The sequence below is a fragment of the Ramularia collo-cygni genome (genome assembly GCF_900074925.1).
Source record: "Ramularia collo-cygni strain URUG2 genome assembly, contig: RCC_scaffold06, whole genome shotgun sequence".
Classification (NCBI taxonomy): domain Eukaryota; kingdom Fungi; phylum Ascomycota; class Dothideomycetes; order Mycosphaerellales; family Mycosphaerellaceae; genus Ramularia; species Ramularia collo-cygni.
The window spans coordinates 1,187,755-1,210,879 of NW_019716260.1; the positions used below are offsets into that span (position 1 = coordinate 1,187,755).

Below are 23,125 nucleotides of genomic sequence, written 5' to 3' on the forward strand. Positions count from 1 at the left end.
CCAGCTCACAGAATAATATAGTGTCCTCCGCCATGGGCCATCATCCATGGCCAAATGAACAAGAGGGACGGTTCGTTCCCTGTGCGAATGACGAGCGGCGGGCGAACACCCCCACACCGGCGCGAAACGCCCGTGGCGAGCAAAGCAACTTCCGGCACTGGCGTACACGAAGGAGCTAGCCCTGCACGCCGTCTGCATAGCACCGCGATTGAGTGGCCCGTCTCGCCCGTACCGACGCAGATGCGCCACCACAGCAAGCGGCGGGCAGAAGACTGTGCTGGGCGGTTTTTAGCGACTTGGGCGGCTTTTAGCGCAACCAATAGCCACACGTTGGGAGCTTGTCCTCTCCCTCCTCGCTGGGTGCACCAACTTTGCATCCTGCATTTCCTTCAATCCTTTCACCTTTTGCTGCACGCCTTCCAGCCGTGGCCCTTTTTTTTTATTCTCGTGCACTCGAGCTGCGCGAAAGAGGTCGCGTTGCCCTTTGCCGTTACCGTTCGTCGTGTCGTCCTCTGCCAACTTGCCCGATCGGCCGCCTTAGGTGCTTGAGAATCGAGCGACCCGAGATCGCCTCGCGTCTGCTCGACCGACCTACCTACCTTACCTTGCGAGCCCTGCATTCCGCTTCCCATTCCCACGCCCATTCCGATCGCTACTCGACGACCGCCGGAAGCTGCTCACCACACTACGCCCTTGCCAGCCGCGCGCGATTGCAATTCCCGTCGACAATTCGCGCCAATCTCGCAAAGTGAGTGGTCCTTCTTCCGTGCCCTTGCTTCTTCCGCCCTACCTGGGTCATCCATGGTAGTAGCCCAGCTCATCCACCCAGTCTCGCGGGCGCAACCAACACAACGGACACTGGGAGCCGCCTTTTAACCGCTGCCTCTAAACCTACCTTACAGCTGTCGCTCGTCGTCGCTCTACAATGGCTCGCAACATCATTGCCTGCGTGCAAGCTCGTCGCCGTCGCTAACTAACCTTTTACTACAGCCTGGCAACCTCTCACGGCTGACATCCTGGTCTCATTCACATAGACACTCATCATGGACCGCATAGAGCGTCCCACAGTCATCCCCGTGGACAATGAGACGAAGAGCTCTGCCTCGCGCGTCACGGTCGAGGGCAAAAGAATCACCTATCGCATGACCGTGCTCCAGCAACCTGTGCGAGCAAGAGCCTGTGGTCAAGGCGCAAAGTGTTTGTCGTCTCCACCTCCCGGCGCATTGCCATGTATACTGACTCGCTGTAGCATCTGCCGACCGTCGCCCAGTCGATCCGCCGCCCATCGTCGAGCTGAAGATCTTTGAGGGTGAGGACGAGCAAAATTTGAATGACATCTCCTTCACAATGCATGCCAATTACTTCCTCTTTGCCACTCTGGAACAGGCGAGACCCCTCGCCCACGGACGTGTGAGCGCTGAGCGGAGCAGTCCACCTGTGTTGACCGGTACTCCCGTGGCTGGTATGGTCTACTTGGACAGGCCGTCACCTGCGGGCTACTTTATCTTCCCGGACCTGTCTGTGCGCCACGAGGGCAAGTACCGTCTGAGCTTCAGCCTGTATGAGGAGTTAAAGAGTGCCAAGGATAATGACAAGCTCGAGGATGGCGTGAAACCAAATCCGGCCGCGGAGCCCCATGTAACCCATCGCCTGGAGGTGAAGTCGGAGCCGTTCCACGTGTTCAGTGCGAAGAAGTTCCCGGGACTTACTGAGAGCACCTCGCTAAGCAGGATGGTCGCCGAGCAAGGATGTCGTGTTCGTATCCGGCGTGACGTGAGAATGCGCAGGCGAGACCATAAATCGGGCGGAGGAAAGGAGTGGGATGACTACGAAGACGAAAGTGCGGAGGCAAGGGCAWGAATGTCCGCTACACCGGATCCCGCCGTGTACCAGGCAGTCCAAACTCCCCAGGGCTTCATGGTGGATTCTGTTCCCCGGCCGCGCTCTGCCAGCAATGCCAGTCACCAATCAAGTGTTTCCCGACGTCCCTCCCAGCAGGATCTCAGTCAGGCGTACGGCCACGCTCAATACAGCTCATCCGGTCCCCAAACTCCTCAAAATGGCTACGCCCAGGCTCCCTCGTATGTCCCATCACCTAACCAACAGTACCAGCCAGCTCAATACGTGCAAAATCAGGCTCAAATGCAACCTCCACCTCCTCAATACGCACCACAGGCATATCCCCCTCCCCCGCAGGGCCCACCCAAGCAGGCGTATTATGGATACTCAGCCCCACATCCGGCACAACCTCAAACTCAGGCCCCGACCCAGCCTCAGTATGGAGTACCGCTGCAACCGTCATATGAGCCCTCGCAGCATCAGCAAAGATCCAGCGTGGACTACTCTGCACAGGCGTCAGCAGCTGAATATCGCAGAATCTCTGCGCAAATCGCRGCTCCTCCGCCTGCTCAAGCAAGCTATCCCCAGCAACCTGTCCAGGCCGCGTATCCGCCACAGCAAGCATACCAACAGCCCGCTCAGCACTCCTACGGATCATCGGTTGACTATCATGGCCGCCCAGCGCCACTGGAACCTTCTCTTCCGCCAACTCGAGCAGGAGCGCAGACACCCATGTCCACCACTAGGCCGAACTTTGACTTGCCGCCCATTAATACAACAATCATGCCAAACAGCAAGCTAGAGGCATCCTCGCCAATGTCTGCTGTGGCGCCGAACTCGTCGTATTTTAGCAGTGCACATACTCCTGTGGAGCAACACAAACGGAGTTACGGCAATGTGTTCAGCAACAGACACCACACAGAGCCATTGAGACAAGGAGCAAGGCCAAACACCTCCAACAGTCAGGGTGAACAGTCTATCCCTGGTGTATCCATGTCTGCCACGGACGACGAGGATAGTGCAGGTGGTGAGCTTGATACAAGCACCATGGGTATGCACTACCGTCGTGCTGATGGCCGACAAATTCTTCGCGCACTTCCAGGACATGTATGAGTGGTCTCTTGAGATCTTTTTTATCATTAACAGCATTATCATTACAGAATATTCTGGTGGACGAATTATGGGAAGCGTGGCGCTGAGGGCGTTTGATGATCCGGGTTACGATGACTTCCGGGTTCTCCTTTTCATCTTTCATTTTTATTTGGTGTCGAGCATCTCCTACGGGTGGATTTTTTGCGTCTGAATTTTAATGTGCGTTGTACTGCGTTGACTCGCACTACTCACGACCACCCTGTGGGCAGGCTTGAGCGTCCAGTATCGTATCTTAGAAGACAACACAGTATTGTTTGAATCATTGGCCATTCATACCACACACTGAGGAGTACACTGCCTGGTGCGGTCCTCTTGAGATGAACCCTTCTCTCGGATTTGTCGAATCGTTCGGCGGTAGCTCATAGGAACCTACCAAGAGTATCACACTACCATGAAGGGAAGACCGGTAGAGCAGACTCGGCAGACGGTGCCGGAACCTTTGGCATGGCATTACCGCCGCCGCTGTTTGACATCTTCACACAAGAGGGGCCGAAGGTTCTATTGCAGCATCTCGAATAACATGAAGCGCAAAGGTCAATAATGCTGTTGTGCAGCTCCGTCGATGACAGTATACATACAGCCGCAATGTGTCGGTCACCTTTCTTTACAAATCTATAATACAGGCATCGCAATCGGGAAATCGTGGCTTCCTTTCGCTGGTCTCCCGGCAATGTACTAGATGTCTCCATACGCACATCGCGATGCATGATTTGGAGATTCGGATGGAGTTGGGACGTACCCAGCGAGTTCGGAAGGGTCAACCAAGGGCATTATTTCTTCTACCTCAGTAGTAAGTAGATCTTGCTATACTCGTCATAACGTTTCCCATCCTTCTGTTATATATGGCGATTACGTCTTCATACTCGCGATATTCTGGCCTTCGGACTTGAATGCTTGGAAGTACGCTTTTGGGACTTGTGACTATGTAGTCATATGAATGTGCGAATTACTGGTGTCTTCGATCGTCGTATAATTGCAATTTGGGGCTTCCTACCCCTAGACACATTTGGAAAAACACATCCAAACTCGGGTACGTACAAGAATTGACCACGATCGCGAAAGAAATGTCCCTTCCACGGTATGTACATTGAACTAAGTCCAAATATCAAGATTCCAACACACAACACACAACACGAGAGCTCGGAGACCCAATAGATACATCGAACAACGATCGTACTACTACCCCAACCCTTACCCTAATGTCAAACTCAACTTAGTGATGAATCGTGTCCAATGAACGAGGAACCATTCGATCCAATGTCGTCTGTACAGAATATTTCCAGAGCGACCACGAAAGCGCACACCAAGAAATATCTACATCCCAAATCCATTACATCTCCAATGTCTCAACCAATTGATCGCCCACGAGWTCCTCCGTCCTGTTCGTACCTCCAGCCTGCCCCYCTGTAACCGCCAAATGTGGCACGAAATCCGTAAATTCAGGCAACTTGCCCGCACCGACCTGCTCAGCCGAAGAAGAAACAACAGTAATAGAAAAGCCACTCAGAGTACTGGGATCCACAACCTTGCCTCCACAAGCCGCGATTCTCCATTCCATGTTCTTCTGCAGATAAGGCACGACGTCGTCTGGGGAGAGGTTGTCGAGGTTGTATCCCGCGTCGCTGACGAGTTCTCGAAGAGTGGTGGTTAGGGGAATGGAGCCGGCGATGATGGTGTCCATTCCTCCCATTCCGGGGGAAGCTGTCACACTCATGGTTCCGATTAACGTGGGGTCAAAGATCCAGGTTGCTGGGTCTTCGGAGGCTGGCTTGCGGGGGAAAACGTAGATGGAGTAAGGTCCATCGAGACCATATCGCGGAGTTTGGATATTGGCATCGTAGACGTAGGAACTTCCATTTAGAGCAGAAAAAGGGTCGCTGGCAGAGACGTCCACTGGAGAGGAATATCCCGCTTGGCGCTTTGTGGAGCCTGCAACTTTGTTTGCGTTGGGGCCGTATAGGCTGTTGACACGGTTGATGATGGCTTCACGGCTGCTGCCGGAGAGGAAATCCGAGTACGTGTATCTAAAAGTTGCGGCGAAGTCGCGCACCTGGCGAGTAGTCCAGAAGTTGCGGTTAGTGTCCCTGAAGAAAGGTGTCAAAGGAGAGTCGACGTTTTGCACGGAACCTTGACCGATTGTCCATGTACGAGCACCGGAGGAGGTTGTCTGCGATGCACCCCACTGGTCCGGGTTGATGGTCTGCCACATGGCAAGGTAGCGGTCAACGTTGCAGTGCAACAGCCAGAAGACAGGGTCGTATGAGCCGGTTGGGAGGTAAGTAAGATGCCCGAGATTGGAAGTCGCGGCTGGGTCACCTCCAACCATGGAGTGGCTGCGTAGAAGAGTTAGCTTGAATATCAGAGTCCCCGGGATTACAATTACACCTACACCGTGTTATGAATACTCTCGATGTTGTTCGAACACCGGAAAGAACTCCCACCAGCCTGATCAGACGAGAAGCCAAGGTAGTTGTTACATCTTGTGAACATGCCATATATCTGGTCCTGCAAGTTCCGCCTCACATTCCCGAAAGCGCTCACAGCCCTCTGATTTTCCGAAACTGGGTTACTACCCCCATTGCTAGGCCACCTATACGTCCTCTGCCACGTATTGAGCGGCGAATAAAACATCTGGCTCGGATCTCTAAAATCATACCGAAACAACGGATTGAGAATCCGTTGACGGCCATTAGGACCATCAACCTCCACGTTCACATCCGTGATCATGAGAGGAAGAGCCGGAAGATTCGAGGGAGGAACGGCAGCCCAGTCCCAGAACGGCCAGCGCAATTGATTGGCAGCGTCGACCATTGCTTGTCGACGAGAAGCTGGGAAAGAGTTGGCGACATTACGGGCTACTTTGAGGAATTCTTGCTCGAAGTGGGCCAAGTAGACGCGGTGCCAGGCTGGGAAGTGGACCTAGGGGATAAGTGTTAGGAGTTTGTTGGGGGTTGTAACCCTGGCGATCGTTCGACATACAGAGTTGTGGGTGCAATACCCGTCTGTTCCTCCACAGTTCCCACATTGACCCACGCCGTTGTAATCTCTGCGTGGAACACCATGAATAGAAGAAACACCAAAGTACGATGTCGGGCTGTTTTCAGGCTGTTGCTGCCACTGCGAAAGAGCCAGGATGAAAAGAATCCATTGATTAGGGCGGGTATTCTTGAGTTGTCGGACTTCAAGGCGTGGTTGAACGTTGCCGGTAGCACCCGTAGTGACAACGACACCTGATTGCCGCTCCTGCAAATTGCTATGAGGGTGGGCTGTGACCGAGGAAAGCGCAGCCGACAGGGCAGCGAAGAGGGTGAAAAGCCTCATCCCGAAGGCGACTCAAGCGAATGTGGGTAAAGCGAATGTTTCTGAGCGACAGGGAGTCGGATGATTGGAAAGATTATGTATAGAGAAATGTAAAAGGGCAAGAAAATATCGGGACGTGGTTGGGGGGAAGAACAGCTTCCCTGCAATGCAGTCTACGCGGAGTAGCATCGCTATATGACCCACATGGAGGATCTGAGCCGTCTTGGATGCCTGTATACGATGTTTAGGCTTTTGGTCTGTCTAGCGTCTGGGCGCGAGCAGCGCACATGGCGTGCCAAGATGTCGTGCGTGATCCGGTTCGTGTTTCCGCAGGGTTCGCTATGAGCAATGCCTCATTCGATGGCGGTGGCAGTCATTCGTCATGTTGCAGCACATGCTGCCGTTGAACTGCAGTGGAGCAACACTTTGCGGGCCGGAGGTGAGCGACTGGAAGCGAAACCTACCTGTGTCGCCTGTAGGCTGTGTGTGTGGACTAGCTCCGCGACAGCGAAATGCTTACTTGGGTTGACAGCATTTCCTCCCGGGATGTTGGTTGTATTTTGTACCCCCAGCTCAGGAGACCTTGGAATCATTGGTTGTGGCGCTCTGCCAACACCGATACCAAGGACAGGCTTTCGGGGGGGTCTTGGGAGTCAGATTCTTGGGACTGGGTCATCTGTGCTCTATACTTTTTTAAGGCAGGCGCGCTCGCGTGGCCTGATATTCTTCAAATATAGGCGCCCGAAATAACCGCTTTTACGAGTCGCCGAGTAACACTCTACGCTGGGATATGCAGTCATACCAACTCATGACTGCTGTACGCGACGGTTGCCCCACCGTATCGATCGATTCTGGAAGGTGTGAGGTGCAAAATATGGCTCGCAGCTTCCGACTCTCCCACACATGCGCCCAGGCGAGCGATTTAGGCAGTTGAACGAGCATGTGCTTACAGCGTTCAGTGATGGCGGGAGGATGGATCGTTTCTCGCTCGAATTCCCATCATCATGACCTGGCAAAGGGATCTTTGTGGAGCGAGCCAGACATTGCGACTTTGCTCAAGGTACCCGTACACTTGACCGTCTCCTGGTTTGAGACAATCCGAAGCAGGCACGGAGATGAGGTATCGTAGAAGACGGTTGGTACCCATGCGACAAGTGCAAGAGGGGAAGGAGGTGTTGGTGCGGTCACAATGGGCCTCATCTCAACACGCGACTCGCACTGCTGCCCAGCACCGCGCCGGCACTCGCCTGGCCTTGCTTTGGAGGTGGACCAGCGGTCATCAACCTGTCCAATCCTAGATCCCTCCACGCCGGTTCGCGAGACTTCTGTTGCGCCCGCTGAATGCCAAACGCGGCGTGCTGGTCGGGAACCACGTCGTCTTCATCGTCGGGATTGAGAGGCTGATGCTGCGGCGCGACATTGATCTCCTCGGTTGGCAGTTTGACGCGTGTGAAGTCCTCGAGCAGATCAGCGTGGTTGGATGCGTGCAGATGCAGATAGGTGAAGGTAGAATCGCGCGACTGGTGGACGAGATGGAGTTAGATCTAGTGCACGTTGGAGTCGAACGGGGGAGGGCGGGTCATGAGTGTATAGAGACATACCATGATGGATCGAGGTCAAGGTAGATGTCTGCTGCGTGATCGTGGATCTCGTCTTCCAATGTCTGATGTAGATTGGTGGTGCTTGCAGGCGTATGACCTTGACTTGTAGTATTGATTGAAGGACGGATTGATGGATGAATTGAAGGATGGATTGATGGAAGAATTGAGGATGGATTGATGGCTGGTCATGAATTGCTGTTGATGACACAGCTGGCACAATTCTGGGCAGATCAAGGCAGCTCCGGTCTCCATCTCCGTCTTGCCCGCTCGCTCGCCATTTCCCTGCCCTCCGCTTCCTCACAATATCTGCTGCGCGACAGCGAAATATCCACGGCGATTCCCCTCGTTTGTTTCCGACGACGTTCACGTTCACGACCCGTAGACGACGATTTCCCGCACAGAGGCAGCTGTCGATGCGGCTCCGATAGCGCCAGATCCCCCGTGCTGCCACCTTTTCCCAATTCGCTCGCTACACCCCAACACAACGCGAATACGCGGAGACGGAGAGGATAGTTGGACGTTGAATTGGACTCGAAATCCCCTCCCACCCGACTGATCGATCTCCCACCGTTTTCCCTCGCCCTGCGTGGGCCCTTCCACCCCATCGCCATGGAAGTCATCAAAGGCCTGCAAAAGCGATTACCCACCGCCAGCGATCTGCCGACCCTCAAATCCCTACAAAACACTTCGCTCAAGGATGCTTCGGAAAAGATCGCCCCGCGTCTCTCCTTCTTCAAGAAGCGACTGCGCATTCGCGGCAACAGCAAAATCAGCGTGCCGCTCTACCTGGTCCTGCTCTTTCCCTGCCTGGTGGTCATCATCATCCTGACCCTCTTCGTACGGCATCCCGACTCCCCGGGAGCTCGTCTCATACCCTCGGGCGCGCCTCCCACATATAGGAAGATCTCGGAGAAGCATGACAAGGTCTTTGTGAATGGCTGCTTGGATCCGCACATTACCGCGAAAGAACACCCTCGCGCAAACGCTGCCTTTGTGGTGTTGGCGAGGAATAAGGAATTGGATGGAGTCATTGAGAGCTTGAAGAGCGTCGAGAGACATTTCAATCGTTGGTTCCACTACCCATACGTCTTTCTCAACGACGGCGAGTTCAACAGCACCTTCAAGGAGACGGTCCTAAACTACACTTCTTCGCCCGTCGAATTCGGCAAAATTGGTCCAGAGCACTGGGGTTTCCCGGATTGGACGGACGCCAATGTCGCAAAGGAGGGCATTCGCAAGCAGGGAGATGCTGCCATTATGTGAGTCTTGCAATCGGGAAATGGCAGGCATAGAGTCCATCCCGAAGCCTGCTTTTTGCTTGGTATTTCTCCCGGAATATGCTGACCTTGGATGCTCTAACTACAGGTACGGCGGGATGGAGTCCTACCACCACATGTGCAGATTCTACTCAGGCTTCTTCTACAAGCACGAGCTGCTACAAAAGTACGACTGGTACTGGCGAGTGGAGCCCGAGATCAAGTATTTCTGCGACATCACCTACGACCCCTTCTTACACATGGAGCGTAACAACAAGACATATGGTTTTACCATTGCAGTCAAGGAGTTGCGCGAGACTGTGCCCAACATCTTCCGCTATGCGTCGGCGTACAAACGCACCAAGAACATCAAGTCACAGGGACTTTGGGAAATGTTCGTGGAGCCAAAGGAGGGTTACAACCAGGACGGAACGCCAAAGCCAGGAACCGTTCCCAAGGACGAGACGAAAGAAGCTGCCGAGGATATCCTTCAAGCGGCTCCACTTCCAGATATAGATCCAGAAGAGATGGAGGGCGAGAACTACAACATGTGCCATTTCTGGTCCAACTTCGAGATCGCTAGACTGGACTGGTTCCGAAGTCAGGAGTATGAAGATTTCTTCCAAATGATGGATCGCTCAGGCGGATTTTGGATGGAGAGGGTACGTCAACGTTTCGCTTTCCCAATGGCCATTTTCAATAGCTAACCGCGCACCTCACAGTGGGGAGATGCTCCTATCCACTCGCTAGCAGCTGGCGTCCTGCTATCAACCGACCAAGTACACTACTTCCGCGACATTGGCTACAGACATACAACAATCCAGCATTGTCCCGCGAACGCACCGGCCCGCCAAATGGCCCGCGAACCTTATCTCGAAATAACGACGACCGACGAAAAGGCCAGACGGGAAGAGGACGAGTACTRGGCGAAATGGGACGCTCCCAAGGAGAATGGTGTCGGATGCAGATGTCGTTGCGATACTGATGTCGAGGAAGTTGAAGGGAAAGAGGGAAGTTGTATACCTGAATGGGTGGAGATTGCTGGTGGTTATATCACGCCCTCTGGACCAAATTAAGAGATTGGGCCAAAAGATGCGAGGCGCTGCGGCAATTGGATGAGGCCATGCTTTTTTGTTTCAATCGCATTCTTCTCGCATTGGCAAGGAGTTGGACCCCTGGAAGCTTTTGGGAAATGTATAGTGAAATGTCCTACAATTCTAGGATCGATGTAGTATCTCTTGTCCGGGACATGATCATAGAGGAGAAATTCTACCGCTTGGCCGGGTTGAAGTCATGGATTGGCTTGTCAATTTTACGTCTCGTCATGAGAGATCAGGGCCGGGTGCAATGGACGGTTGCCGCCTACCTGCAGTAGCCAAAAATGGTGTACTTTCTGCACTAACGACAGCACGATTATCTTAAGAAGGCATTATTCCACGAGACATTCGACCCTTCGTATTTCACTCTCCGTAAGGCTGCTTCCCATTGTGCTTGCGGCTACTCGTTACTGAGATAAATGTCCTCGACTCGATGAAAGGACAGCCGGCAATCTTCAATTTCACCGAGCCTTGATCGTTTGCTAGGAGTACTGTGACAGAATGTCTCGAGCTTACAGAGAGCGGATGTCACCAAGGCCAATCAGGGAGATGAACACATACGTGACTGGCGAACTATGTCCAGAGACCTCCGAGCTCCCCTTTAGATCCCAAGCAAAGTAAACCAAGGCTTTCACTCACCCTCCATTTACAACGAGTCCATCTCCTCCAACCCTCCTCTCCGCCAAAGGTCTCTTCAAAGGAGGCCATGGCTTCGCAAAACTAATCGGCACAGAAACACATCCAGCTTCCCCTTCTCTCATCGGCTCTCCAGGAATATACAAGCACTTCCTCCCCAACTGCTCGAATTCACCCCGTTCTCTGAGCATATCATTATCCCATACCCTCTCCCAATACTCATTCTGCTCCTCCCTCCACCCGGTAGGAAAACCTCCCATTTGCAGTTCTGTACGATTCATCCTCTCGGTGAATAATGCACGTTTCATCTCTCGGTGAGATTGGGTATGTAGCACTACGCAAGCGGCGCAGACAAAGGGTTCTGTACTCTGCAGAATGCTCACGTAGGGTGAGGGAGAACCTTGGGAGAGGAGAGGTCTACGACAATTTTTCGCGCATGGCTCCGGTGTGGCTGTCATAACTTTGTGGCCGCAGGGGGAGAGTTGATGGACGAGGCAATTTGGTATGCAGGGGTCTGCAATATGGGTGTTCATGTAAGGGGAGGTGGCTGTCTTTGAAGGCGTCTGAGCTGGTGTGATGGCTGACGTCTTTGTTCGAAGATGCTGTCGAGGACCCTTTGGCGTTGCGAGGTCGATATTCCTTGGTAGTAAGGACGGTCCTTGGTTCGTTGGTGTGGAAAAGCTTCGCGTTGTTCCCGAAGGGCCGGTGGCGGTCGAGGGTCTACAGGGTGCTTTCGCCTGGTATAGATTCGAAGTTCTCAAGATGAGTGTGCTGGCATTTGAACCGATCTTTGTTGGTGGGGGAATGCATGGTTTTCCAATGCTGGATCTTGAGCTCGTAGCAGAGTGCGAGGAGATTGGCGGTGGTTTCGGGAAGTTTGTTTTCGAGCCTGGGGTTGCAGTCGCAGTGAAGCATTGGTCTGCCTCAATAGCGCTGGTCGATGATGCGCCCTGAGAGTTCCGTTGAGTAGAGGAGCTTCGTATCGCTGGCACAGGAATCGATCTCCGTGCATGGTTTTTGGCATGTCTGGTGCTTGGGCTGGTTGATGCGATTTACTGTTAATCGCCCTGGTCGACTGAGGATGAGCGTGCCCCCAAAGCAGACTCCCGGAGAGTAGTGGTATAAGAGACGAAGAAAGAGTTTGTTCGTCCGGAAGTTTGCGCTGGCAAACAGAAACCGAAGTAGACCGACCGGTCGTAGCTGGCTTGACACACACAGGCGCCCAATGTCTCACGTTCTATAAGACATGTAATTTCAGACCGAAAGCATTCGGAATGGCATCGAGTATATGGGAACGTGAGCAACATTGCGGTTACGAACAAGCCGGAAACAGATCGTTTGGGTCCTGGTGGCAGGCATGCCCTCAGACCCGGGAAGGCAGGCGATGACTAGTAATCTTGTGTTATAAAAGGATAGCGCGTGAGCAGGCGTTGACTCAATGTAGCGCTTTCCAAGGCACATACAGCTTTAAAGGGTCCTACCGCATTGGGAAGCCAGGTTACGTGGTGCGGATGCGCTAGTATGTTGCGGCCCGAGCTTGATCTCAAGACCAACTTCCCTTACCACCTTCGGCCAAACACGAGGCACCACATTTGCAACCACCACACCCAAACAACTACTGCATTGCAAACATGTATCCCAATGCTCGCCAGCGCATGGCCGATGATTCCATGGGTGATATCAGGCAGTCCATTGAGTCCATCGAGTCCATTGACAGGAGAGCCAACAGCAGACAGTCTGTTACTTCTCCGTCCCGCATGAGGGCATCATTGGCCTTCCGACCCAGCCCGGCGCCATCTTGGGGACCCAGCCCCGCGCCACCTTGGCGACCTAGCCCTGCGCCATCCAAGAGTCACACTGTCCCAGCTCTGCATAAGAAGCGTCCTGCTCCAAGTCCAAGTGAAAAGCCCGTGGCCGAGTCGATCCCTCGCGCGCGCAACTCCAAGGGAGAACAGTTCAAGACGGCCTGCTTCGATTGGAAGTACAGCAGTCACGCGCATCATCAGTAAGTACTGCTACGCATCCTTGACATGTATGTTCGAGTCTCTGACATCTCGCTAGTCGTCTGATTTGCGGACATGACGTGGTGACGGAGGAAATCGAGCCATGCGGCAGCAACTGCGCGCAAACTGTCACGGCCACGGCCGAAAATAAAATCGACAACAAGCCTTTCTTGTGCCCCGCGCCTGGCTGCAAGGCAAAAGTCAAGACCCTTCTTCCGAAGCGCAATGCCACGGGGCAGTTCATCCGCGCAGGTGGACGCGTTTGCAAATGGAGTCATGTCTACGGATTAGACAGAGTCAAAGATGCGGCGCGCATTGCCGAGAAAAAAGCCGAGGCCGGACAGCGCAGACGTCCGAACGCAATTCGGAAGATGAGCGAATCCCCCAAACCCGGAGACAAGCAAGACAAGGTCGCACCGCGAAAGAAGCGCCGGCTCGTAGTCCAAGATGCAGAGGTCGCGGCGCTGGTCAGGGAGCCAGAAGTTCTCGAGCTGATGAGAAGAACGGGCACTGCCGTTCCGCAGCATCTCCGTAATAACCAATCCGAGGAGAACGAAGAGGGATTGTCGGAAGAGATGGAGAGAGTGTCCGCAGACGCGACGAAGGTCGGGATGTTCGAGGGCACGACGACCCGCGCTAAGGCAAGAGAGAATGTAGAAGCGAAGAGCGGTGGGCCCATCTGCAAATCGGCGGGCCGCAAGTCTTCTGGCGGTCTGCCAGATTTCACGGAGCCGGAGGCCTCGGAGGATGAGCACAATGCCGAAACTGAAATCGACGCCGAGGATATGATTCGAAGTGATGAATATCCGGAGCAGCAAGACGATGGCGAGATTTTCTGTGTTTGCCAAACGGCGAAACCAGATTTCCTGGTGCTCTGCGAGAGGTGTGAGAAGGGATTTCATCCCGGTTGCATTGGCCATGGTAACTGGACTATTGTCGAATACGCCGATGACATGGCCGAGCGTGATGCTCATTTCAAGTTCGACTGGGAGGATATAATGGAAAATGGCCACACCAGCATCTTCCATTGCCCGGAATGCAAGGACGCAGTCGCGCAGGCTCTGGAGAAATTCCAAGGCGGTGCATTCTCTCAACGTGCTGCAGCTGCCGAGGATGACCAGTTGGAAGACGACGGCATCGAAGCTTTGATGCCAACACAAGATGACATGATCGTTCAGGATATCATCGCGAGGAACCYCCGGAGCAAGAAGCGAAAGGCTGAGTCGGACGTGCAAGTGGAACCTCGGGACGTCGAAATGGAGGATGCGACACCTGCCCTAGGTCCAGTCCCCGAGGAGTCCGAGCATCCTCGCAGACGCGCGCGGAAGACAGGCACTGCTGGCAAGAAGAGTACCACCAAGACCGATACTCGCAGGGGCAGCACTCGCAAGGGCAGCACTGGCAAGGGTAGCACTCGCAAGGGTAGGAGGGCGTAATCCATCAAGGGAGTTGTGTTGATGTTGAGGGCAAGCGAAGGGAAGATTCTGCGTCTCAATCTGGCGTTTTTGCGGGCGTTGTTGTTGTGTTCGGAGAGCACAAAGGAGTGTGTTTGGCGAAGGACGGGGAGAACATAGAGAMGTGTCCTACCGCTTTCGTACAGACTTCGATCATACTGCTATGAATTCACTCACCTCTTTCATATCCATTCGCCTGGGGTYTCGGAACGTGAACGGGTCGCTGTTTGCGCACTCATTTGTAGACTAGGTGGACTGTATGCGGTCTGGGAAGATTGCTTTGTCGGAAGGGGAGATGCTGTGGTTCTGACATTGTGTATGAATGCAGAACAGCATTGCCGGGAGCCTTTGAGTGGTTTTCGAGCGAACGGCGTCCTTTTATGGTGACATGACAGGTGTTGACGTGATCAGAACCAGGGATCATTTAGACTGGAGGCATGTGACGGGCGGTTGTGGAGCATGGTCGTGGCGGGGGATGAATGTGATGATACAGGACGCAAGGTGAGGTGAGGTCAAAGTCAAGGTTCGGTGTTCACGCACAGGCCGGCCGGCGGTCATGACTTCCACGGTTGCGAGGAAGCGCAAGTGTTCCTTCGCTTCCTCCTTCCGCCTTGATATCTATCTGCAACCATGTCGAAGTGTCAAAGTGAGAGTACGAACATTAATGGCACGTGCCATTGGCTCGTTGTGGGACAGTCACGGGTGTGCGGCCCCGTAAGAGCTTCATAAGTTACCCTGTTGTCCCACGTCATCGCCTGTAGCTCGCCATTGATTCTCACCATTTCCATTGCAACCTCACTCTTCAACACAGATTGACTCCTCATACCTTCCGTTCTCGATATCAGGATGCCTCCGAATAACAGAATCGAAGACCTTTTCAGTGTCGCGGGACTGGTCGTTAGTATTTCCCGAGTGGTGGCATTCTTGCCCGTGTTCTGACCATTTTGTTTCATTGTCAGGTTGTGATCACTGGCGGCGGAAGCGGCCTCGGTCTGTACGCCGCAAGAGGTACGCTGCAGTCGCAATGATTGTTCCGAAGCTCACAATGTTGACGTTGAACACAATGCAGCCCTGGACGCCAATGGCGCCAAAGCGGTCTACATCGTAGGCAGACGTGAGGAGGTTCTCAAAAAAGCCGCTGCAACTGCTGTGAATGGCAACATCATTCCCATCCAAGGAGACGTTTCCGACAAGGACTCCCTTGCCAAAGTCGTGGAGCATGTGCGGCAGAAGGAGGGCTTCGTGAACTTGCTGTTTGGTGAGTAGTGGCCTCAAGTGTCACTGATCATAGGTGTTAATGTCGTCTCTCAGCCAACGCTGGCGTGTCTGGCCCTGGCCACGCGAAATCGGTCAAGAAGGACGACGGCAGCAAGCCTACACTGCAGGAGTTCCAGACCGCAATGCTTAAGCCTAGCATGGAAGAATTTGTAAGTGGTCATGAACAAGTCTACATTGCATCCCTTCTGTTGACTAAGCGACTAGACACAAGTGGGTCACGTCAATGTAACGTCTGTCTTCTACACCGTCATGAGCTTCCTCGACCTACTCCACGCCGGCAACCAAAAGAGGAATGTTCCACAAGAATCCCAAGTCTTGGTCACGTCTTCGATCGCTGGTTTCTCTCGGCAGATTTCCCATGGATTTTCATACTCTACCTCCAAGGCGGCTGTCACTCATCTCGTCAAAAACCTCTCGACGACTTTCTCCCAGAATGGCTTCCACGTCAGAGTCAATTCGATCAGCCCAGGACTTTACCCAAGTGAAATGACCGAGACAAATCTCTCAGGCGTTGACAAATGGTCTGGTGGCGATCATGGAGCTTTCCCTGACGCGAAGAACATGCCAAAGGAGGCTTGTCCCGCGGAGAGAACGGGCAGCGAGGAGGATTTCGCGGGTACCATTTTGTTCATGGCGAGCCGGGCGGGAGCATATCTCAACGGCGAGTGCATGGTCAGTGATGGTGGGCGTCTCAGTCAACTCCCCGCGGCCTATTGAGAGTGGATCACTGCAAGAGGCATGGAGAGCCGTCTCAGACCCTTACGAATAATGAAGGACATCCAGACGTCACCACTCCTGCGTCTCGAAAGCATATCATGTTAGACAACCGTTTGYCAATCCCATCTCTGACCTGAAGGTACTCCGCTTGTTAAACTTCACGCTGCTGTCGAAACGAGTTCAGCAAAGCACGAACACGCCAGGCCGAGGCGATACATTTGAAAAGAGGTAAATAGCTGTTGGCAGGTTCCCTTCTCCTCCTCTCCCTCAAACCACTCTTGCGCCCTGAAAAAAGTAGAGGAACACCTTTCAGACTCAGCCTCAAGGTATCATCAGGAAAATGGCACCCATCGGGAGYCTCATCACACTCCTCATCGCAGGTCTCGCGGTAGCGTCTCCGGCACCTGTTCAGAAACGGGAACTTATCACTGCGGATCTCATAATCAGCAACGTAGACGGCATCGACAACGGCGTGGAGCACCTGCGCAGCCACGTCGCCGCATACGACGGCTCCCTCTTATCCGCCTCCCCACTTGTGGGTGATTTCCTGGAGATCACCGTTGCCAACAGAGCCGGTTTCACGAATGCCAACTTGAAAGCTGCACCTTTCGACGCAGCAGACTCGACGAGAATTGTCGATTTCGTCATTGACAGCGTTGGGCACAGCATTCCGGCGGCAGTCAAAGAGACCGTGGCGAAGAAGGAACTGTTTGTGGAGAACGGGCAGGGTGGCCTCATATCCGGAAGTCTGAATGTTCTTCTGTACGAGCACGATAGCTTTTCAGCAGCGCTGCAGAAGAAGATCTCTGCGGACCAGGTCAGGGCACAGGCTGTCGTCGACAAGATCCACAATGCCATACAGAGTGGTATTGATGCATTCGCTGCTTGAGCAATGGACCAGCGCTGAAATGGATGGAGATTGTAGCTGTCGGTTGATGAACATCTGGCAAATTTCTATACGTGCTCTTGAAAGCTACCTCAAAGCGCAGAACGCAGAACGTCGAGCATGTCAACGGTCGTGATCCATGATCACCATAGATGGGATGATGCTTCGAGGACATGCACCGTTCCCAAGCAAATTCGCCTTGAATCCGAGCAACGAATGGCCAGAGCTCCATCTCGCTTTTCTGCTGTGCTGCAACGACCAGAGTCATGCGAGATAGATCCGACGATAGAGAAGAGACAGGTCGTTCAAGAAGTACTAGTCGTAGGCGATTCGATTGTCAAGGCCGTTGTGCCAATAGTTCTAKAATCTATTGCTTTCTTGCAGCTGCAATAGTCCCTGACTAGCTTGTCTGTATTCGCAGTATGCCAAGCATCATAGCCCATGCTGCACAGTCACAGTGCACAGCCCGTGTGATGGGATGATTGTGATCAGAGTCGCCCGGTGAGGTTGACTTCTGCTGCGGCTCTCGTGCACTGATCGTTGCGCGAGCATCCCTGTGTAAATCCTGCCATGCCGCGTGTTGTTTCGTTGAATCGGTCTGGCCCGCACGCCTTTCGACCTCGATCCCACTGTGGTAGTGACGTCGTGCTGGCCAGCGTCGACGGCGTCTAGAGGCGCGGTTCTTCACTCGTAATTGCCAATCACAATATTGGAAGAGTGTGACGCGACATCCGCTTCGGCATTTCCCACTTCCTGTCCCAATGCCGGCCCAGGGTATCACGTTCCAAAAACGTCCATGATGATAGTTCCGATTCCGTCAATCACCGATGCGCCCAATTCCGGGATGGCTGTTGGAAACATGCGGCGGCCACGAGTGTCAGCATACCCATGCGAGCCATGCTGCTGCTCAATGCCAAACATTGCTATTCTTGAAACTGCAAAGAGGCAGGCATACGCTGTTTCAAATTGCCTGATCCGATGAACGACGATGGGATGCTTTTCGAAACACCAGCTTGGTTGGCCCCGCGCAGACGAAACTTTCGGTCGAGAGCCGAATCGAGGGAGATTGATGGGGCTCAGCGGAGTAAGCGCGAAGCAGATCGCGGATCAACAGCTGCGGGCCGAATTTCAATGCCATGTTTGATTGGCAGCGCGCGACATGCCCTGCAGGCTGTTGACGCTAATGCTGCACGGGACCAGCACGTCCCTTGTTCCCCTCCCAATCGTCCAGGATCTCCCGGATGTGGTTGTGGGGGGCGTCACGGTACAAGGGAGCGGGTCCWGCCCGAGGATCCGCCTTGTTAATGTCAATGGTGACCTCTTTGTTCGTCGGGAGATTCAGCGCAGCGCATACCACCACATTCATTTCTCGGCCGCTTTATACCACGCCACCAGCACGATGCTTGAGATAGACCTTCACTGACAGGAACCGGCGCTGGGGACGATAGGATCTCCCCATCAGACGGACCGAGGACGACAGTCCGACCACACGCCACCATGCAGCCTCTCCAGCGTATCGAGGCTCCGGTGACCTTCAAGGCATACTTGATGTGCGCATTTGCAGCATTCGCCGGCGTTCTTTTTGGATATGACAGCGGCTACATATCAAGTGTCCTGGGAATGGCAGAGTTCGCCAGGCAGTACGGGCATCCTGTCCCGGTCACCGAATCGAATACAGTTGGATATGACTATTATACGTGGGAAAAGTCTTTGATCGTCTCAATTCTCTCTGTCGGCACCTTCACCGGCGCCCTGGTAGCCGGGTGGCTGGCCGACGTAATCGGAAGACGTCTCACAATCATTGGACCTGGTTGCTGTGTCTTCATCATGGGCGTCACTGTACAACTTTCAGCTGCCTCCATTCCTGGTTTGGTCACTGGCAGATTGATCAGTGGACTTGGTGTTGGTTTTATTTCCTCCTCAAACATCCTATGTAAGTGCATCGAAGGAGCATGTTGGACAGATTAATGCTGACCGTGTCAGACATGAGTGAGGTTTCCCCGCGTGGCGTTCGAGGCGCCATCATTTCAGCCTATCAATTCGCCATCACTGTAGGCATCATGCTGGCCAGTTGTGTCGGCTATGCAACGAAAGACTATCAGACTTCTGCGGCTTACCGGATACCAATCGCGATGCAATATCCATTTGCCGTCATACTGGCCAWTGGATTATGGTTGCTCCCCGAATCTCCTCGCTACTGGGTGAAGCAGGGTCGCCTTGACAAGGCTGTACACGCTCTTGCCAGGCTTCGCGATCAACCAGTGAGCTCTCCCAGCATAGAGGACGAGCTGAGTGAGATCGTCGCCAGCCAGGAACAAGAAACGAATGCGGCAGAATCGTCATGGCTGGGCTGTTTCCGCGGCAGCATCACCGATTCCAGTTCCAACATCCGTAAGGTTTGGATCGGAACTGCTCTGCAGATGATGCAACAGTGGACGGGWATCAATTTCATTTTTGTAAGTCAACCGAGAGGGGTGTCGTTCATGACCCCGTGTTGAGAACGACTCCTTGACGCTAGCGCAACCGCCTGGTCTTCCGTGTGAAGTATGGCTGACTTTCCATCCTCTGACACAGTACTACAACACGACATTCTTTATGCAGGTAGGACTGCGGAATCCCTTCCTCATCTCGATGATCACCACCGTGGTCAACGTAGCCAGCACACCGGTATCTTTCTACACGGTCGAGAAGTTCGGCCGGCGCTCACTACTCATATATGGAGCCATTGGGATGTGCTTCTGTGAATTTGTCATTGCTATTGTTGGAGTGTCTGCGGGTGGCTCGGAGATCGCGAACTATGTGCTCGTTGTGTTTGTCTGCATTTACGTCGCCTTTTTCGCTTCAACTTGGGTATGTTCTTGATCGGCCTTGGCTTTCGTTCGCTATGCTAACTTTATATTTCAGGGGCCAACAGCCTGGGTCGTCATTGGCGAGATATTTCAGCTTCCCATTCGATCAAAAGGAGTCGCCCTTTCGACTGCAAGCAACTGGTTTTGGAACTTCATCATTGGAATTATCACGCCGTTCATCGTCGACCAGGATAAAGGGAGCCTGGGGGTTCGCGTGTTCTTCATTTGGGGTTCTACTTGTGCAGCGTCGGCCCTCTTCGCGTACGTGTTTGTCCCAGAAACACGCGGACTGACACTCGAGCAAGTCGACACGATGATGCAGGAGGTTCCGGCTTATAGATCAAAAGCCTGGATGCCACAAGACACGTTCTCACAAGACTTTGGATTCTCGAAGGCTGATAGCCCTTCGCCATATGCACCAAGTAGACCGGGCACAGCAATAAGCTATACGGGGCAACCACGAGCGACGGAGGAGAGCTTTATATCGATGAACCAATGATACCCAGGAGAGAGCGGCGATAATGTTTGATGCAATAGAGACCTGAGCGGGCTATTTACCCGTAATGCAGGCATGACTGATGACCACAAATTATTTCCATTTATTATCAACCAATGTTGCTCCCACAGAAGTTAGAAAGGCTGTGTGCAGTTGTGCCGAAGCAGGATGCAAGGCCTCGATACAATTGCAACCCAGTTTTGACGATCGACTTCAAGACAAATGTTCCTTGCTACCTCAATGCCTCATGCAGGCTCCTTATCGACCATTCGAATCATTCCAGCGCCGTTATCTATTGTCAACACTGTCAACGTAATAGCAAGTTTATCTGTGCGATCGACATCCATAGTTGGTAGTCTGCTAAGCGGATCAAGCGTCTTGGCACTTCGTTATCCGAAGCATGTTTTCTGTAGAGCTCCTACCCGACATCATTAGAGCACTTATCAGTACCCAGAGGTATTTCCCGTGGAGAAACAATGCTGTTCTTAAAGCGGAGGTGGAGCGGATCTCGATAAGCTGAATGACGGCTTCGAGCTACATGCAGGCTCTCGTCACGGTCATAGCTGCCGAGCTCATAAAGAGGCAGAGCCTGCCCGCATAGAGCTCCGTCAATCGTCAGCACTGCTCGTATTGCTCTACAATCTACTCGCAATCTTCTACTGATCATAAACTGTAAACCATGGCGCAAAAAGGGACTTCCAGCGGGTTTCCAATTGCCTGCTTGACGGTTCTCTACCTCTTATACCAAGCCATGTATTAAGCTGACAGCRATCAGGCGGACCTCGCTCCCAAGCTTCCCGCTCACAGCTCGCTCCTATTTGCCCAGAAGAAAGCACACGACCTCTCCTTCGAGACCATCGGGTCATTCCTCGGCCGTGACGAAGTCGCCGTAGCCGCCCTCTTCTACGGCCAGGCCAACGCGACGCCCGAGGACGTTCAAAAGCTATCCGAGATCCTACAGATCGCCCCTGAGGTTCTCATGCAGACGGAGATTACCGCTCTCCCAGATCGAGGCAGAAGTATGGAGATGCCACCAAGAGAACCATTGATGTATCGCTTGTATGAGATTGTGCAAAACTATGGTAAGATACACGAGGGCAGAAAGCTGCATGGCACCACGAAGCTTTTTCGAACCACGCAAGCGCCTTTTTCCTTCGAAATCGCCCAGAACATGCTGACCCTTTGCCCTTCTTTCCCCAGGCTATGCATACAAAGCTGTGTTGAACGAGAAATTTGGCGACGGTATTATGAGCGCCATCTCCTTTTCGACAAAGGTAGAGAAAGAGACGGATGATAAAGGTGACTGGGTGAAGATCACCCTAAGGGGCAAGTGGTGAGTATTTTGCTCCTACATGTTTAGGATCGGGACTCGACGCTAACCTCGAGATCTCAGGTTGCCATACACCCGTTTCTAGTTCTGTAGAATCAGTACATTTGAATGAACAGGCCTATCATCGAATTCTTGGTGCAGAACCGCTGTTCAATTGAGAGATCGCTCATCTCATGACTGGCGCGAGCAAAACTATGGGAAGCTTCCACACGGTCTCAAGACATCATGTGTCTGGTTTGCCTTTCATTATCTCCACAGCAAGCAGTGAATATGTTTGCCCTGAGCCGAAGCGCGAAGTGGGCCGATCAGATGAATGGAACTCGCCAATGACCCAATAAAAACACCGCCTGCAACCTCGACAATATATACTGTCTGCAACCTCGAATATAGCAAGACCTCCAGGCTACAAAATTCGGAGACCACTCCGCCACTACAATGGGATCATGCGGCAGCAAGAGCGCTACCAGATCCGAGGACCGCCTTCCAGCAGCAATCCCAGTCAGCATACACAGCATCCATGGCCATCGAAATGTTAGTCGGCCGCCCCCACCACCCCGAAAAGTCACGCTCCATGATCTCATCGACCCCAACGAAATCAAACCGAACCAGCATGTGAGAAGTCCCAGTGGCAATCTCCTGGGCCGGGAACAGTTTCTCAATCACCCAAACCGACCTCGCTGTATGCGAGAGCGCCAGGAAAGCATTCGCAATCGCGTCCAAAATGAGTTGGCACAACAGCAGCAGTCCGCTGCATTACATGCTCAAGTTCAAGTAAGCTCCCTTTTGAACGCGCATCACCGAGAAGATCTGGCTAACCATGTGGCGGTAGGGCAAACGAGGTGTGGGAGAGCTGAACGGAAAGATCACTGCACTTCGTTGATCAGATGCATATGAAGAATACATGTCGAGGAGGCTGGATTGTGTTCCCATGCTGTGAAACTGCAGTCCTCCTAAATCTGTTGTTTGGCCAGGACTATTCGCATGCCCCGAAGTAGACCGACATGGTGAGTGGCATGAAATGACGGCGTCAAAAGTTATTTATCGGTTCGCTTTATAAATCGAGAGCTAAGTTGATATTTCTCATCTCCATCTGCTTCGTGCTGGATAAATAACCGGGCGTCCTCCTTCGTAGTCAGACATTGTTGTCCTTGCGTGAGGATCCCATATTGGAGAATTGTGATGAGCGCGCTTGACACAGATTYCATCTCCGCCATCTTCTCTCTAAAGCAGC

General features: G+C 53.1%; 10 protein-coding genes; 8 read left to right on the plus strand and 2 right to left on the minus strand.

Annotated features, from left to right (window-relative positions):
- Positions 1–1,043: 1,043 nt before the first annotated feature.
- Positions 1,044–2,952, plus strand: RCC_04817 (uncharacterized protein; the record flags this gene model as incomplete). XM_023770094.1 has 2 exons in its annotated part: positions 1,044–1,197; positions 1,250–2,952. The coding sequence occupies 2 exons, from the start codon at positions 1,044–1,046 to the stop codon at positions 2,950–2,952; spliced, it is 1,857 nt and encodes a 618-aa protein (XP_023625862.1).
- Positions 2,953–4,321: 1,369 nt separating this feature from the next.
- Positions 4,322–6,312, minus strand: RCC_04818 (uncharacterized protein; the record flags this gene model as incomplete). XM_023770095.1 has 3 exons in its annotated part: positions 4,322–5,324; positions 5,381–5,910; positions 5,971–6,312. 3 exons carry the CDS (start codon positions 6,310–6,312, stop codon positions 4,322–4,324), a joined length of 1,875 nt encoding a protein of 624 aa, XP_023625863.1.
- Positions 6,313–7,487: 1,175 nt separating this feature from the next.
- Positions 7,488–7,895, minus strand: RCC_04819 (uncharacterized protein; the record flags this gene model as incomplete). XM_023770096.1 has 2 exons in its annotated part: positions 7,488–7,811; positions 7,893–7,895. 2 exons carry the CDS (start codon positions 7,893–7,895, stop codon positions 7,488–7,490), a joined length of 327 nt encoding a protein of 108 aa, XP_023625864.1.
- A 606-nt stretch (positions 7,896–8,501) lies between these two features.
- RCC_04820 (related to KTR5-putative mannosyltransferase) lies at positions 8,502–10,224 on the plus strand (the record flags this gene model as incomplete). XM_023770097.1 has 3 exons in its annotated part: positions 8,502–9,151; positions 9,258–9,810; positions 9,871–10,224. 3 exons carry the CDS (start codon positions 8,502–8,504, stop codon positions 10,222–10,224), a joined length of 1,557 nt encoding a protein of 518 aa, XP_023625865.1.
- A 1,233-nt stretch (positions 10,225–11,457) lies between these two features.
- RCC_04821 (uncharacterized protein) lies at positions 11,458–11,835 on the plus strand (the record flags this gene model as incomplete). Its single annotated transcript, XM_023770098.1, has 1 exon — positions 11,458–11,835. One exon carries the CDS (start codon positions 11,458–11,460, stop codon positions 11,833–11,835), a length of 378 nt encoding a protein of 125 aa, XP_023625866.1.
- A 677-nt stretch (positions 11,836–12,512) lies between these two features.
- Positions 12,513–14,320, plus strand: RCC_04822 (uncharacterized protein; the record flags this gene model as incomplete). XM_023770099.1 has 2 exons in its annotated part: positions 12,513–12,886; positions 12,943–14,320. The coding sequence occupies 2 exons, from the start codon at positions 12,513–12,515 to the stop codon at positions 14,318–14,320; spliced, it is 1,752 nt and encodes a 583-aa protein (XP_023625867.1).
- An 864-nt stretch (positions 14,321–15,184) lies between these two features.
- Positions 15,185–16,333, plus strand: RCC_04823 (related to gluconate 5-dehydrogenase; the record flags this gene model as incomplete). XM_023770100.1 has 5 exons in its annotated part: positions 15,185–15,235; positions 15,298–15,346; positions 15,408–15,596; positions 15,650–15,765; positions 15,821–16,333. The coding sequence occupies 5 exons, from the start codon at positions 15,185–15,187 to the stop codon at positions 16,331–16,333; spliced, it is 918 nt and encodes a 305-aa protein (XP_023625868.1).
- A 340-nt stretch (positions 16,334–16,673) lies between these two features.
- Positions 16,674–17,222, plus strand: RCC_04824 (uncharacterized protein; the record flags this gene model as incomplete). The annotated part of the gene is made up of 1 exon (XM_023770101.1): positions 16,674–17,222. One exon carries the CDS (start codon positions 16,674–16,676, stop codon positions 17,220–17,222), a length of 549 nt encoding a protein of 182 aa, XP_023625869.1.
- A 1,494-nt stretch (positions 17,223–18,716) lies between these two features.
- Positions 18,717–20,567, plus strand: RCC_04825 (related to transporter (major facilitator superfamily); the record flags this gene model as incomplete). XM_023770102.1 has 4 exons in its annotated part: positions 18,717–19,152; positions 19,203–19,675; positions 19,794–20,069; positions 20,124–20,567. 4 exons carry the CDS (start codon positions 18,717–18,719, stop codon positions 20,565–20,567), a joined length of 1,629 nt encoding a protein of 542 aa, XP_023625870.1.
- Positions 20,568–21,243: 676 nt separating this feature from the next.
- RCC_04826 (probable Cyanate hydratase) lies at positions 21,244–21,979 on the plus strand (the record flags this gene model as incomplete). XM_023770103.1 has 4 exons in its annotated part: positions 21,244–21,291; positions 21,340–21,646; positions 21,765–21,897; positions 21,958–21,979. The coding sequence occupies 4 exons, from the start codon at positions 21,244–21,246 to the stop codon at positions 21,977–21,979; spliced, it is 510 nt and encodes a 169-aa protein (XP_023625871.1).
- Positions 21,980–23,125: the final 1,146 nt, after the last annotated feature.